General features: G+C 52.2%; 2 protein-coding genes across 2 annotated transcripts in view; one reads left to right on the forward strand and one right to left on the reverse strand.

Moving 5' to 3' along the window:
• celsr3 (cadherin, EGF LAG seven-pass G-type receptor 3) overlaps window positions 1-2,859 on the forward strand; it is a 39,466-nt gene extending 36,607 nt beyond the window's left edge. The window contains exons 35-37 of the mRNA XM_066699319.1: window positions 199-393; window positions 546-1,731; window positions 2,011-2,859. Coding sequence (XP_066555416.1) covers window positions 199-393; window positions 546-1,731; window positions 2,011-2,038 — 1,409 coding nt within the window. The 3' untranslated portion in view covers window positions 2,039-2,859. The remainder of the gene's footprint in view (window positions 1-198; window positions 394-545; window positions 1,732-2,010) is intronic.
• A 2,495-nt stretch (window positions 2,860-5,354) lies between these two features.
• On the reverse strand, window positions 5,355-13,551 carry dalrd3 (DALR anticodon binding domain containing 3). Its single transcript, XM_066697586.1, has 13 exons — window positions 13,167-13,551; window positions 12,662-12,963; window positions 9,632-9,981; window positions 9,221-9,279; window positions 9,026-9,127; window positions 8,769-8,839; window positions 8,592-8,650; window positions 7,473-7,555; window positions 7,143-7,269; window positions 6,892-6,950; window positions 6,404-6,517; window positions 6,093-6,161; window positions 5,355-6,005 (listed from the first exon to the last, which is right to left on the reverse strand). Exons 1-13 carry the CDS (start codon window positions 13,398-13,400, stop codon window positions 5,886-5,888), a joined length of 1,749 nt encoding a protein of 582 aa, XP_066553683.1. The 5' UTR covers window positions 13,401-13,551; the 3' UTR covers window positions 5,355-5,885.
• Between the last annotated feature and the right edge of the window lie 3,671 nt (window positions 13,552-17,222).

The raw sequence follows: 17,222 nt of genomic DNA on the forward strand, positions 1-17,222 counted from the left end.
TGTGTTTTGTGTTTTCCTGGTATTGTTGCTTTGTGGTTGTGTTTCCCTCTGTATTCCTGTGTGTCCTGTGTCCCTCTCTGTCCCCCTGTGTGTGTCCTGTATCCCTCTGTGTGTGTGTTGCTGTGTGTCCTGTGTCTCTGCGTGTCTTGTGTCCCTGTGTCCCTCTCTGTCCCTGTGTGTGTCCCTGCGTGTCCTCAGACCTGGACGGTAATGACCTGCTGTCATACTGGCCGGCGCTGGGGGAGTGTGAGGTCCATGCGCTGCAGAAGTGGGGCTCGGAGCGCCGCCTGGGGGCCGACCACAGCAAGGACGCTGCCAACAACAACCAGCCCGAGCCGGCGCTGACCAGCGGAGACGAGCACAGCCTCACTCAGCCACACCGGCACCGCAAGGGTGAGAGAAGACTGAACCACTGACTGACAGACTGACTGGCTGACTGACACACTGACTGACTGACACAGGACTTAATACCCCTGGCGCACACACACTGATGACTGTGTGTAATCACCATGTTCCTGTCTCCCTCCCTCCCGCTGTCTGTGCAGGGATCTTGAAGAACCGTCTGGGCTGCCCGCCGGCACTGCAGGGCCTGTCTGCCATGGGCCGTGTGCCGAGCGAGCTGTCCTGGTACCGCACCTCCACGCTGGGCCACCGCGCCGTGCCGGCCGCCTCCTACGGGCGCATGTACTCCGGCGCGGGCAGCCTGTCGCAGCCCACCAGTCGCTACTCCTCCCGGGAGCAGCTGGACTCCCTGTCCCGACGGCAGCTGTCCCGGGACGCGCTGGGCCGGCCGGGAGGTGGCGCAGGCGGTGTCAGCGGTGGGATCGGGGGGATGGGCCTGGGGGGGTCCCTGTCCAGCCGCCATGGGTCTCGGGAAAACCTGGATCTGTTTCCCAAGCGGCGGGACGTCACTCGGGACAATCTGGAGTTAACCGCCGCTGCTGTCGCCGCCCCCCACCCGTACCTTTCATCCTCCCCCAGCTGGAGGGGCTCCCGGGAGAATCTGGACGAGACGCCGGGCGTGGGGGGCAGCTTTAGAGGCTCCCGGGACCGGCTGGACCGGGCGGACAGACTGGACTCCGTCCCCAGCCGCCATGCGTCCCGGGAGGACCTGGCGGGAGGGGGCGGGGGCTCTCGCTCACAGCTCAACACCCTCCCCCGCCGGCAGGGGTCCCGGGAGCAGCCGGGGGGGGCCGCGCTGTGGAGCAGCCGGTCTCGGGAGCGCCTGGATGGCGGGGGGGGCGGGCGGCAGCAGCCGTGCAGGGAGTGGCTCAACACGCTGCCCAGCCGCCCCGGCCCCCGCCTGGGCTACGGCAGCCCCTCGCCACCCCCCATCTCCGAGCCGCTGCCCCCCCACCCCCCCCGGTCCTCCTCATCCTCGGCCTCGCCACCCCCCCGGCCGCTCGCCGCCTCCGCCTCCCGGGACCAGCTGGAGCCGCTGTCTCGCCGAGGGAGGCTGGACTCGGCACCCCCCTGTAGGTACCCCAATAACAACGCCACCCCCGGCCCCCTTCTGGAGCCCTTGCCCGCCCCCCCCAGCCGCCCCCCCTCCACCGAGCAGCTGGACATCCTGTCCTCCATCCTGGCCTCCTTCAGCTCCTCGGTGCTGTCCTCCCACAGCCCCCCCCCTCTGCCCCCACCCGCCGCGGCCGCCGCCTCCCAGGGGCCCTCCCCCTCACCCCCCCACTCCGCCACCTCCCACAGCATCTCCGAGATCTCCCCCGACTCTGAGTAAGTGTCCCCCCAACACTCCTCCTCACCTCCTCTCTCCCTTCTTCCCATTTGCTCCCAGTTTTTACAGATGTCTGTCTCTGTGTCGGTCTCTCAGACTGTCTCTGTCCCTCTTGCTCTGTGTCCCTCTGTCTGTCTCTCTCTGTTCTTCTGTCTGTCTCTGGGTCTAGTTGTGTGTTTAATTCTCTCTTTGTCCGTCTGTCTCTGCCTGTCCATCTTCTGTCTCTCTCTGTCCAGGTCCAGCTCCATCAAACTCTCTCTCTCTCTCTCCCTGGCCAGAGTCCACAGAAGTGAAGGGCAGTCTTGATGACACCACTCGTGTCCCACATTGCCGTGTGTCTGTGGCTCCCGCGCTGTCCGTCCCCCCCCCAGCCCTACACAGGACAGGAGCGGCCTGACCGAGCCGCCTCCCCCCCGAGGCATCATGAAGCAGGAGGACTCAACCCTGCTGGGGGGCTGTGGAGCCAGGTGGGGGCGCTGTGTGGCATCAGCCAGAGGAAGTGGAAGAGAAGGAGGAGGAGCAGGACCAAACGCAGACACGGAGGGAGACGGAGGGAGAGAAGGAGGGAGGGAGGGAGAGAGAGGAGGGCTGGGGTCATGGATCAGCCCTCCCCACCCACCTACCACCCACTGATCGCCAATCAGAGACCTGAGAACAGACACACACACACACACACACACACACACACACACACTCACACAAACTTTTACAACAGGAGAAGTAAAGAGAGAAAAACGCGGAACAAAAGCAAGAATAAGAGCGACAAAAACAAATACAAAAAGCAAACCAAGGGGGAAAAAATGAAAACAGACTTTTTTTTATACGTTTTGTATCTTTTTCATCAGAGACGCTAATATTTCTTATCGTGCTGTTTTATTTTATTTTTCTCCCTAAAACTGCGCCGTGGACACAGGAGGACAGAGAGAACCAGAGAGAGAGAGAGTGAGGGAGGGAGAGGGAAAGAGGGAGCAAAAGAGAGGGAAGGGTAGAGAGAGAGAGCGTGCGCACACTCGCCGCTGTTCCTGTCCCAGTCAGCAGGGGGAGTGAGCGTACAGCTGGGACAGGCTGTCAGAGGGAGACGGGGCGACGATTGTAGAATGACTGAATGGATGTAACTGTGCTGGAGAGAGGGATGGGGAGGGAGCTGGGGAGGGTGGGAGGGAGGGAGGGAGGGTGCTGGGAAGGTGTACAGTATATGCGAATGTCAGATGAACCCCTTCATTAACTCAGGAGTCATCAAAAGTCCCCTTCAACCACAAATGACTTTAAAAAATATATAAATATATTTATTTATTTGTTTGTTTGTTTGTTAAATTAATTATTTAAGTATTGATTTGTAATTGAGTGCGTATTGATTGCTTTTCTTTGGGACAATTTATTTGCAGCCCACGTCTGAATGTGTTTTCACATTCTTCACACTCTGTTCACAACAATATACTGGGCCTGTATGTCTGTACATACATACATATCTACCTGTCTGTGTCCCTCTGTCTCCAAGTACCCGTCTGTCTGTCTCTCTATATACACATACATATCAATATAACCTGTCTATCGACACATCTTTTATAGCTCTCCATGCATATCTAACTGTCTGTCCATCCATCTATACACATTTCACTTTTATCAGTCCATTTAACCGTGTGTGTGTGTGTGTGTAAGAGCGAGACAGTGTGTGGGTGTGTGAGAGCGAGACAGTGTGTGGGTGTGTGTGTGAGAGAGCGAGACAGTGTGTGGGTGTGAGTGTGTATGAGTTTATATCCCACCTGGTCCATAGCTCAGTCTGTAAATCTGGGATGTTGAGAAGCTCCTGAGTTAAGGGGAGAGTGAAGGAGGGGGTCAGCGTGATTTTATATTAATAAAATAAAATAAAATAAAATAAATTTGTTTATTTCTATTTGTTTACAGATAATAAGGATGATGGTGGTGATGATGATGATGATGATGATGATATTAATATGAATTAATCGTGGTTAATGATGCCAAAACAGAGAGTGTCTGTTTGTAACAAAATAAAAATAAAAACTTTAACAAGAAAATAAAAAATAAAGAATTAATGCATTTTAAAGATGAGCAGATGAACGAAGCAAGGAAAAAGAAAGAAAGGGTGAGCAAATGAACTGATAAAAGCAGGTGAATGCAGGTTCCTTATCAACACCCCCAGCTTTCGTTCTTGACGCGACCACACGGTGTGCAGTGCGTTGTGAACGCAGCACTCGAAGGTAAGAGGTGTGTATAAATAAAAACATTTCAGCACCTCCGCAGGGGCCCTTCAAACCCAAGAACAGGGAAGAACTGGAGGCCAGGGGTTGTATACAGCGGCCCCTGGCCCTCACCCTCTGCCCCCAGAGCCCCCGGGTTTGACTGAGCTTTGGTGAGCTGGAATTCCCTGGTCACCCCATCCCTCCTCTCGGCTGGACACACGGCCGATCAGCAGATGTGGCCGGGTAGCCGAGGAGCACTGAGAGACCGCTGACCTCGCGGTGGGTTTCATGGGCCGAGACTCTGTGTTCAGCACACGTGTGGCCCCTCGGTGAGCATTTCCCCACCCAGTGCCAGAACACAGAGCACAGTCAGCCAAGACCCTGATAGGCTGGCGCCAAATGTAGCGCCTAGCGTTGAGGCCAAAAACCTGTTTCGGTCTCATCAGTCCATAGAATCTTCCTCCACTCGGCCTCCGTCTCCCACATGCCCTCTGTCAAACTCCAGCCCAGATTTGATGGGAGTTATTTCTCTCCTATAAAGGGCACTGTTGTGAAGCGCGGGCTGTTGCTGCAGTAGCCCAGTGTCTCCCCACTCAGCCGTGGAAGACTGTGACTCTAGAGCTGCCATCGGCCTCTCAGTGGCCTCCCTGACTAGTGCCCTTCTCTCCGGATACTCGGTGTCTGAGGACGGCCTGATCTAGCAGAGTCACAGTTGTGCCATATTCTCTCCGTGTCTTAATAATGGCCTTTACTGTGCTCCGGGGATATTCAGTGCCTTGGAGATGTTCTTACATCCGACCCGATTGGTGCTTCTGAAGAACCTTATTCCAGATTTGCATTGAATGTTCCTTCGTCTTCAGGATGTAGTTTTTGTCCAGCTGTGGGACCTCCAGAGACAGGTGTGTTTAACCTGAAATCATGTGACTCACCTTCATTGCCCAGAGCTGGACTCCATTCAACCAATGACACGACTTCTACAGACTATCAGGGGTGTCAGAGCAAAGGGACTGACTACCTGTGCGTTCAAGTATTTCTGTTTTGTATTTGAAATTAATTTAGAACAGTTTGCAGATTATATTTCTCACTTTGACATGATGGACATTGTCTGTGTTGATCAGTGGCACAAACTCCTGATTAAATCCATTCTGACGTCATGTTGAGACACAAGGACATGTGGACTAGTCTAGGGGGGTGAATACTTTTGAGAGCCACTGTATATATGTTAGTGTGTGTGTGTGAGTGTGCGCATTGTGTTACAGTGTTGGCTCGATCACAGAGTAACACTCAAACTATTAAGGCACGACAGCCATCAGGTTCAGTCCTTTGAAATTAATGAAAACCGATCGATCAATAGGTGTCCAGGCACAGGAATGACAGACAGAGAGAGACAGAGTCAGAGAGTCAGGGAACACACCAGCATCTCCCATTTACTGATTTTATTGTTTTTTAATGTTTGTTAATATTTGTTTCCCTCCTTGGCAGCTGTTCCTTTTATTAAATAAAGTGGGAATAAATGAATGTTTCCGTTCATCACCATGTAAAACTGTATAAAACGGGGAAATAAGTCATAAGAGCACAGCAGCGGGGCCCCCGTGGGGCCGGCGTTCAGTACGACCCTGCTCTGCAGGGGGGTGCAGAGTACTGGGGCCTCATGGGGCTTGTGTGCAGTGCTGCGACTCAGGGCTCGCATACAGTTGTTGGATTGTCTACAGGGCTTGTATAGGGTCGAGCGTTCTCCGTAGGGCTGGTGTTCAGAGTCGGGGCTCTATAGCGAGCAGCACAGTGGCTTCTCCACAGAGTTCTGTCGTCACACGGAGAGGCAGTCAGGCCGACTGGGGCAGCGCAGGGCCGAGCCCACTGCCCGGGGACCCCCAGAGCCGGGGCGGTGAGTGCAGGGCAGAGCTTCAGGGGGTGTGGGTGGTGAGTGACGGGGGGTCTGTGGGGTGAGGGGTCTACAGCTGGCTCAGGGGGGGGATGTGCAGAGTGTCCAGTGCGCTGTGGAACAGCTCCCTCACTGCGCTCAACAGCTGGAGCCGCGAAAACATCTGGCTGAACAGGTGAGGCAGTGGCTCCTGTAGAGACATGAGACAGAGAGGCAGTTACACACACTCACTCACTCACACACACACACACACTGAGACAGACAGACAGATCCTCACCCCTAGGATGTGCACTCTGTTGTAGTAGGAGCTGAAGTTCATGCTGAGGGACACCAGGAACCTGCACACCTGCAGAGACAAGCACAGGCACACCTCTACACACCTGAGCACACCTCTACACACGAGACAATCAATGTTTATTTAATATTCACATCCACGCACTTCTCCTACACACCGAATACGAACACACCTAAACACACCTGTTGATGCCGATGCATATTCACCTGTCCACAGCGGTCTGCTCACCTGGACACAGACCACTGACTATAGCTACTGCTCCCTCCCTCCCCCCCCCCCTCTCCCCCTCTCACCGCCTCAGTGCCCAGGCTGACCCTCAAGCCCCTGTCCCCCTCCAGCCCCTCTCCTGATTGGTCCAGCAGCTCTGGGAAGGGGATGATGTAATTGAATAGCAGAAGCCACTCCCCCTGAAGAGAGAGAAAGAAATAGGGACAATTATTTTATTATGTTTATTATCACTGTTATTATTGTTATTAATATTAATATATGTATGTCTATATTGTAAATGCTTTAGCAGCACCAGTAATTAAAGCTCCTTTGAATAACAGAGAGAGAGAGAGAGAGAGAGAGTGGCACAGAGCTGAAGGACATGTTGTTGCCACTATCTGTCAATCATAGCGCTGCACTCTATGGAAGTAGGCTGGTATATGGTCTGTGCTGATTTGAACTTGATAGTAAAGAGCAACAAAAAGCACAGTGTCTGTCACGCAGTGGTGTCTGGGGGGGCCCGTGTGAAGGGACTGGGGGAGAGGACATAGCACACGCAGCACACGCAGCACACCTCCTCCTTCAAAGTCGCAAAATCCAGCTGAGACACATCAGGAATGTCTGGGTAGAGACCTGAGAGGAGAGAGAGAGGACAGAGAACATCTTTGATAATCTCAATTTGAAAGACAGACAGACACACTCAGGAGACAGACAGACAGAGAGAGAAAGACTAACTCTGGCAAAGCACTGAGACAGAGTGAGAGAGTGAGACACCGAACAGAGATGATGATAGATAACGGCGCCCTGCACACAGAGCCCCCTCACCCTGCTGCCTGGCCCTGTCGTAGCTGCTGAACAGCGTGGCGAGGCGGGCGCAGTTGTAGAGCACGAACACGCCGCCCCGGCCCCCTTTCGTCGACACGCAGCCCCCTGGCCCCACGTCCACTGTCACCTACACACCAACGACACGCCAACAACATGTCAGCACTGCACTGCACATAATAGACAGTCCTCCATTCCTTCCTCCCCCTCTTCCTTCCTTCCTTTGCCTATTAATCACAAGTAGTGATATTCTGTCTATAAGAGTGCGTGGTCAGTCTGTGTGCATGTCTGTGTGTGTTCTGTTAGTCAGACTGTGTGTCCGCTTGGACTCACCGGACTGTGATGCGCAGTGGACAGCAGGTCAAACCTCACTGTGGCCGAGGTCATAACCCTGATGATGTCACCCCAGGTCTGACCTGCAAAACAGGAAATGTTTTAAGAGCCACTGAGAGAAATGCAGAGAGACCATGAGAGGAGACAGACACACAGAGGGCAGTGAAGCACCGAGACAGACACACACAGGGCAGTGATGCACCGAGACAGACACACACAGGGCAGTGACGCACCGAGACAGACACACACAGGGCAGTGACACACCGAGACAGACACACACAGGGCAGTGACGCACCGAGACAGACACACACAGGGCAGTGACGCACCGAGACGGACACACACAGGGCAGTGACACACCGAGACAGACACACACAGGGCAGTGACACACCGAGACAGACACATACAGGGCAGTGACACACCGAAATGGACACACACAGGGCAGTGACGCACCAAGACACACACAGGGTAGTGACGCGCCGAGATGGACACACACAGGGCAGTGACGCACCGAGACGGACACACACAGGGCAGTGACACACCGAGACAGACACACACAGGGCAGTGACGCACCGAGACGGACACACACAGGGCAGTGACACACCGAGACAGACACACACAGGGCAGTGACGCACCAAGACACACACAGGGTAGTGACGCGCCGAGATGGACACACACAGGGCAGTGACGCACCAAGACACACACAGGGCAGTGACACACCTAGACGGACACAAACAGGGCAGTGACGCACCGAGACGGACACACACAGGGCAGTGACGCACCGAGATGGACACACACAGGGCAGTGACGCACCGAGATGGACACACACAGGGCAGTGACACACCGAGACGGACACACACAAGGCAGTGACACACCGAGACGGACACACACAAGGCAGTGACACACCGAGACGGACACACACAAGGCAGTGACACACCGAGATGGACACACACAAGGCAGTGACACACCGAGATGGACACACACAAGGCAGTGACACACACCAAGACGGACACACACAGGGCAGTGACGCACCGAGAAGGACACACACAAGGCAGTGACACACACCAAGACGGACACACACAGGGCAGTGACGCACCGAGAAGGACACACACAGAGACTCACCCTGCATTTGCTCTCCGTACTTCATCTCTGACGCCTCCCTCATCTGTGCTCTCCTCAACCTGCAGGAACACAGAGACACTGAGACACACTGAGACACACTGAGACACGCAGAGACATGCAGAGACACTCACGCAGACAGAGATGCACACACAGAGACGCACACACTGTGACTCTTACTGCAGGTACTGGGCGGCACTGGGTTCGGACTCTGATCCAGCAGGTTTGACTGGGCCGCACACCAGCAGCTTCTGAGCACAGAGACACAACAGTGATGTGTTGAGTGTTGCATTGTGTTGCACAGCGTTGGGTTGGGTGCTAGTCTAGAGTGCGATGTGTGCTTAGGGATGTAGGGTTGTGTTGTACAGGACTGTGTTCAGGGCTAAGCTGTGCTGAGTTGAACAGGGCTGTGTCGTGTCACATGGTGCCATGCTCACCTGCGTGGCACTGGCCCCCCCGGCCCTCCACAGCACACACAGCTGCTGCTGCCGGATCTCCTGCTGACAGGTGGACACATGCAGCACTGAGCACTCAGCCCCCTGGGACCCGAGAGAGAGACACTTCAGATACAAAACACTGTGCTGGACTAATTGCCTTATATAGCAATTCTATAGCAGAGTTGTGTCACTGACCTCACAGGCTGACAGCGCCGCCTGCAGCTGGGCCAGGTGAGCCACCCCCTCCTGCTGCACTGCCCGGAGAGAGGGAGGGAGAGAGGGTCACACAGGGAGATGACGAGAAGGAGAGAGAGAGAGGCAGTCACAATGAGAGAGACAACATGATGGACAGGGACAGAGCCAGTCAGCGCTGCAGTCCAAGAGATTGAGAGAGAGAGAGAGACAGAAGACAGAGAGAGAATGTGAAAGTGGGGACAGAGAAAAAGCAAGATTGAAGACAGACTGAGGGACAGTAACACAGGGACAGACAGAGAGAGAGACAAGAGACTCGGATAGACAGAGCCGCGGGGAGAGAGACAGAGAGAGAGAGACAGACAGACAGACAGAGAAACGGGGACAGTGAGACTGCAGGGCTGTCGCTCTCACCCGGGCAGGGGCTCAGGTTGGGGTCGTATCCCAGCAGCCTCTGCTCCCGGACCAGCCTCTTCAGGTCCACTCGAACCCACTGTCCTCCCTTCTCATCCTCCCTGCCTCCCATCCTCCACGTGGCTCTGCCTCTCTCTCTCTCCGTCCCTCCACCGGCCTCTTCTTCTTCCCTGCCCCCCCCTCCACCTGTCTCACTGTATGGGGAGTTCATCAGGGCGTCCCGCAGCCCCGCCTCGCGCTCCTGATTGGTCCAGCCCACCGGCACTGTGGGCCAATCGACTCCCAGCTCCTGGAGGAACGCGATGATGTCACTGCCTTCCTCCAGGACTGGACACAGAGACACACTGAACCTGAGAGAGAGGATATTAGTAGTAGTTTCCTTACTAACAGTAGTAACATAGTAGTAGCACCAGCTCTCTCCCTCCATCCCTCTCTCTCCCCATCTACGTTTCCCCCTCTCCCTCCATCCCTCTACGTTCAGTTCCCCTCTCCCATCATTCACCCTCTGAATTTTCAATTTAAGGAGCTTAATTGGCATTACAAACAAATCTGTGTTGCCAAAGCAATTGGACATTACATACCTGTATGGAAAATAAATAAAATAATCAATCACAATGCTTTATAAAATGTATTAAAGTATAGAAAAAATAAAGAAAATGACAATATAAATTATATTTTATATATAGAAAGATAGAAAGAAAGAAAACATACATCAAAACCAATTATTTTCAATTGCTCTGCCAGCCGGTGCCCGTGTGCAGTGTGTCTCTGTGCCCCTCAGGCTGTGGCAGACTGACAGTTTTTCTTTTTCATCAATTTTCTCAAAGATTGGGTGGGCCTTTATTATTTTATTGAAGAATGTGTCCCTTATTTGGGCATATTTACTGCAATGCAGGAGGAAGTGCATCTCTGTGTCCACCTCTCCCGTCTCTCAGTGACCACACTGTCCTCTCTGTGTCCACCTCTCCTGTCTTTCAGTGACCACACTGTCCTCTCTGTGTCCACCTCTCCTGTCTCTCAGTGACCACACTGTCCTCTCTGTGTCCACCTCTCCTGTCTCTCAGTGACCACACTGTCCTCTCTGTGTCCACCTCTCCTGTCTCTCAGTGACCACACTGTCCTCTCTGTGTCCACCTCTCCTGTCTCTCAGTGACCACACTGTCCTCTCTGTGTCCACCTCTCCTGTCTCTCAGTGACCACACTGTCCTCTGTGTCCACCTCTCCTGTCTTTCAGTGACCACACTGTCCTCTCTGTGTCCACCTCTCCTGTCTTTCAGTGACCGCAACTCGGCTGTTTCGGGGTCGGTAGAGTGTGTGGGATCTCTGTGCTGGGGGCAGTGGGGGCAGCGTGCTGCGCTGGCCTTTGCTGGGGGTCTGGGCTGGTTGGGTTGCGGCCCAGGGCTGCATCTTTCAGGGTCTTGGCGAAGATTTCTTCTCCTTCTTGATTGAAATGCACCGTGTCATACATGTGCCAGGGCCCCACACTGGAGTGGTGTGCCAGGTGCTCATTGGGCAGAGTCGCACAGCCCCCGCAATCTCAGAGTTGAGAGCATTTATGATGTGTGGGGGGGTGTCTGCTCTTGGCAGCAGTGTGGAGATAACCACACGGGAATCAGGGAACTGGTGTGTGCCTGTCTCCGCCATCCTCCTCACAGCTCAGGCAGTGTGCTGCCGCAGGGTGCCCAGGTCGTTGGTCCCTGTGTGGATCACAATGCAGGCTGGGGTGCCCAGGCTGTGTGGGTTGAGCAGCTGCAGGGCAGCGTCTGGACTCTCCGGCCTGGGAACAGCCTCCGGGGGTCCAGGTATTTCCCGTTGCTGTCTATGAGGAGAGCCACGTCTGGGCTGGTTTTGTTGGGGGGCTGTGTGTCAGTCTCAGTGGGGAGAGCTGTACTGTCTGACTGTGTAGGGGGAGGGGTGTCTGTGTCAGCGTGTGTGTGTGGGGGGGTGTTTCTGCCATGGTGTGTCTGGCATCAGCACACTGACGGCCACTCGGCTCTTTCTACCTGCGCCACCTCGTCCCTCAGCTGCTCGGCAGGGTGAGCTCCCTGAGCTCGGCCCGCTCCATCGCCAGCAGGGCCGGGCTCGCTCTCACGGGCTGTGTGTCGTCAGGTGGCACTGGGGAAGTGCTGGGGCGTGGGTTGGCGTGTCTTCGTTCACTCCCTGTGTCTGGTGCTGTGTCTTCAGCATCTGCAGTGTCAGGATTTTGGGGCTCTGGGGTGCTGTGTTGGCCTTTTCCCTCTCGCTTGCTCTTTTATGTTATGGAACTTTATCTCAAAGTGTGCCAGGCTCGCCTCACTGCCCACATCAGCGCAGTGCTGTTGTGGTAGATGTTGATGCACAGGACTGTGCTGTCCGGGTCAGATTCGTCCACCACGAGGATTTGTCTGTCATAACTGATTCCCCTTTTTTTAACGTGGCTGTGTGTTTGACACACCGCAGTGTGCCAGGCTCCCTCTTGTGTCCTTGGTTAATGTACTGCAGGTATAGACAGTCAGGGCTGCCCTTCAGTGTTGCACTTTCCAACTGTCAACTGCCACTCCTCCTTTCAAACTCAACTGCCTTTCTCTTCTTTCTTTTTAATTATTATTTATGTATTCTGGTTGGTAATGAATATCTTATGTCTTTAGTTCTTATTTTAATGATATTAGATGTACATGATACTATTCACATGATTGTTCTTGTCTCTTTTGAAGGAATAAGTTTATCTGAAGGAGGCTTAGCTTATGCCTGTTTTACTGCCTCTTTACTTTTTCTTTCCACTATTGGTTTCTTTCCTTTTCCTTCTTTTTTCCTTTATTTACTTTTGAATGCTGTTTTGTTTGCACTCTCTCTTTTCTTATAGATATTTCAAAATATCTCTCTCTATATATTTATATATATTATATGAATTAATATATCATTATGGTTACTGTTTGCTGATATTTGATTAGATTTAAATTCACTTAAAACAACTTAAAGAGGTTTTCCTTTAGGAGCTCATATTTTGTGTGGCTTCTCCCTCTCTTTTCCTCTCCCTCTCCCATCACTCACCCTTGTCTGCGGCACAGCGCCCCGAGGTGGTCGGCGATGAGAATGGTCCTGAGCTGACCGACAGAGAGCTGCTGCGGGGAGGGCGCCGGGTGCAGGGCGGGGCAGTTCAGCACCACGCCTCTGCCGCCGCCCTTGGCACCTCCCTGCCCCAGGTAGGGGGTCGTGTTGTGCAGGACCCCCCGGAACACAGCCGGCCGATCGGCTCGAACACGCAGCCCCACCGCGCCGTCCTCGCAGCCCCCCAGCGGCAGCACCGCCGCCCCCCGCACCGCCCGCACCCGCCGCACCGCAGCGTCCGGCACCTGCAACGCAACAGTCAGTCACTGTCCGGGGGCACCTGGTGCCGACACCTGCCCTGCGCCCTGGATTATCATGCCCTCTTGCCCTGTATGACCTACAATTCCTGCCCCATCCTACTGCAAACGGGAGGCTGTAATCCTGCTGTCCTAGTTAAGATCTCTCCCAATTAATGCAATACAATTACATGCCATTAAAACGACTTCACCTGTCCGTCAGGGAACAGTTTCCTCAGCACAGCCGCCGGGGCCAAGAAATCTCTGTTCCGGAGGTTTTTAGCGCTGCTCTCCTTAAACCACAGCTTCCCCGGGTCGCCAGAGCTGCTCACGCCGCACTCGGAGCTCCCAGAGTCGGCTTCACCGCTCGGCTCGCCCCGCAGCGCGGAGCTCAGAGCCCGGACCGTGGAGCTAATCCGAAACACCGAATCCTCCGCACTTTCCATAACCTGGATTTACTTCCGTTTAAAATACATTCAAATAAATTAAAAATGAACTAAATGTAATTCTCTACTTCAAATCCATTCATTAGCGACTGGACAACGCACTCGTGTCTCACACTTGGCGCGGCGGAACTCTGGAGGACCGCTTGACTGTTTCCAGTCGGTACTATTTTCCAGTTGTACCACCGCTGCACGCTTTCCCGTGCAACACCTAGCGTCTTTGGATGAGGTGACATTCATTTGCCGCCATCTTGTGTGTGGCAGAAATTATTGGAATTAATGTCATTTCACTTTCATGATTAATAACTAATTGAATTCCAACAAAGGAAAGCCAGACAATATCATGTAAAACATTTTTTTTATTTGCCTCAAGACATACAATATAATTACAATAATGCAATCATAAAATTATAATAATAAAAAGTCCAGAAATATGACGTAAGGTATATTGACAATCGTTACATTTTAATAGTGTCTCCTTGTTTTAATTTAATCTAAGATCCCAATACTTCATTCAGTCCTTAATAGATTTTTATTAGTTCATTAATTAGGAGGTCAGCACCTCCAGATGAACACAGGTGTACAGTTGGTATGCTGTGACAGGGCAGCAGTGTGATTGGTTGCTGTAGTTCATGGTGCAGTCGGTGCGCTGGGCCATCGCTCTTGGCTGACACGAATTTCCCGATGGCGGCTAAGTCTGGCGAACCGGGAGAAATCGTGTCATTCCAGAGCGCCGCCTTTCACCATGACAAGCCTCCCCTGTATCACACACACATGATGTAACGGTAAAGGTACAACAAAGATACATGCATATATATGTATTATATTTATTTCTCAGTTTGTCCGATATGGATTCCTGCTTCATCCAGGGGTGTGGTGAGCTGGAGCCCAACACGGCGGCACAAGGCATGACACAGCAGGGTGGCACTAACACACACTCACACACAGCTACAGGTCTATTGATGGTGGCCAATCAACCTAACCAGCCTATCTTTGCTGGAGAACTGGCCCGGTCCTCACAACAGACACCCAATTCGAACCCGGGTTCTCTGAGCTGCGTGGCAGAAGCCGCACCACCATTTAGTCTCTTCTCCCCCAATTCTCCTCTCTCTCCCTCTCTCTGAAATTCAAATTCAAATTCAAATTCAAATTCAAAGGAGCTTCATTGGTATGACTAGCAGTAGTAGCACAGCAGTATTGCCAAAGCAGATACAATATAACCAATTACATCCAAGTTTTTAAACTAATTGAAGGAATTAATCTCTCTCTCTCTCTCTCTCTCTCTGTCTCTCTTTCTCCCTCTCTCATACATACATTTGTCTCTTTCTTCATCTGAGAGGAAAAAAGTCATACAAGATTACACACTTTCTCCTACCCTCCCCTCGCCCGCCCTGCCTCAGCTCTCTCTCTACTTCAAATTTCAAAGTCACTGCTTTATTGGAATGGCTCACAGTAGCAGTATTGCCTAAGCTTGTACAATCACACAATTCCTCTCTCTCTCTCTCTCTCTCTCCCTGTCTCTCTATGGAAAGCCCCTGCCTTTTATTCTTTCGTTTTCAGTAACTGACTCTCAGACCCACACTGCCTACTTCCTGTATGTGGTCCAACCAGTCACCCAACCAGCATGAAACACACACAAACACACACAAACATACTGAAACACACACAAACATACTGAAACACACACACACAGACTGACAACACAAAAGCAAAAACACACACAGTGACAAAACAAAATCACACACAGTGACAAAACAAAATCACACACATTGAAACACAGCGACACACACAGACACAAACATACACACACACACACAATCCTTATTTTCTCTCTCCCCTCCTTGCCAGGCCGCGGTGTCGGGGGGGGAGGGTACGGAATCCACAGGCAGCTGGCCGCTCAGGGTCACAGCTGCATTATGGGTTCCGTTACCAACCCCCCCGCAATGACGTCATCATCGGGGAATGATGCCACCGGGGCATTCGTGATGTCACTGCTGCTCCAGAGAGTGATGTCATCGGCAGCATGGCCTGGGTAGAGAAGACATGACAGGAAGTGCCAGCTAACAGTGCAAACACACAGACCACACTACACTACACCACACTGCACTGCACTACACTATACTACACTATACTACACTGCACTACACTACACTACACTACACTACACTACACCACACTGCACTGCACTGCACTGCACTATACTACACTATACTACACTGCACTATACTATACTACACCACACTGCACTGCACTGCACTATACTACACTACACCACACTGCACCGCAATACACTGCACTGCACTATACTACACTGCACTGCACTACACTACACTACACTGCACTATACTACACTGCACTACACTACACTGCACTATACTATACTACACTGCACTGCACTACACTGCACTGCACTATACTATACTACACCACATTGTACTGCACTACACTGCACTATACTGCACTGCACTATACTACACTATACTACACTATACTACACTGCACTACACTGCACTATACTATACTACACCACACTGCACTGCACTACACTGCACTGCACTGCACTATACTATACTACACCACACTGCACTGCACTACACTGCACTATACTACACTACACCGCAATACACTGCACTGCACTATACTACACTGCACTGCACTACACTATACTATACTACACCACACTGCACTGCACTACACTGCACTATACTACACTGCACCACACTGCACTGCACTATACTACACTATACACTGCACTACACTGCACTATACTATACTACACCACACTGCACTACACTATACTATACTACACCACACTGCACTGCACTACACTGCACCGCAATACACTGCACTGCACTATACTACACTGCACTGCACTACACTACACTACACTATACTACACTACGCTATACTACACTACATTACACTGCACTACACTACACTATACAGCACTAAACTACACTACACTACACTATACTGTACAACACAATACAACACTGCACTACATTATACTACACTTCTATAAACAAATGTGTGTGTGTGTGTGTGAGAGAGAGAGAGAGAGTCCGTGTGTTTGTGTGTGTGAGAGTCAGTGTGTGTGAGTGTGTCAGTGTGTCAGTGTGTTACTGTTGTCCATCAGCAGCGGAACAATTTGAACGGGGCAGGAGATCAGGAAATACAGCTTGTACAGCTGCCCACCCTCAGGTGTCTCACACTCTCCCTCCATCTTACTCCCTCTTTATCTCTGTCCCTTCCTCACCCCCTCCCTCCTCTTCCTACACTCCCCGATTCTCCTACACTGTTGAATGAACAGACGAAAGAAGAATGAAAAGAAGAGGAAGGAGCAGAAGTCAGTTGCTCTGAGGTTTCTCTTTACTGAACAGCCGAAGGAAAACAAGAACTAGTGTTGAACAATGTCAGGATCCCTGTGCAGTGCAGCCAGTGAGTACAGAGTGAGTACAGAGTGAGTACAGCACAGCCTGTGAGTACAGAGTGAGTACAGTACAGCCAGTAAGTACAGAGTGAGTATAGCACAGCCTGTGAGTACAGACTGAGTACAGCACAGCCAGTGAGTACAGACTGAGTACAGCACAGCCTGTGAGTACAGAGTGAGTACAGCACAGCCTGTGAGTACAGAGTGAGTACAGCACAGCCTGTGAGTACAGAGTCAGAGTATTGTCGGCTCCACTGCTCCTCCACTGAAATGTATTATTGGACTGCAGTGTAGAGTAGTTTACTGTACTGTAGCATAGTGTAGTGTAGTTTACTGTAGTTGTTCTGTACTGCATTGTAGCATTGTGTGTAGTTTACTGTAGTGTACTGTACTGT

The sequence above is a fragment of the Amia ocellicauda genome, chromosome 3 (genome assembly GCF_036373705.1).
Source record: "Amia ocellicauda isolate fAmiCal2 chromosome 3, fAmiCal2.hap1, whole genome shotgun sequence".
NCBI classification, from domain to species: domain Eukaryota; kingdom Metazoa; phylum Chordata; class Actinopteri; order Amiiformes; family Amiidae; genus Amia; species Amia ocellicauda.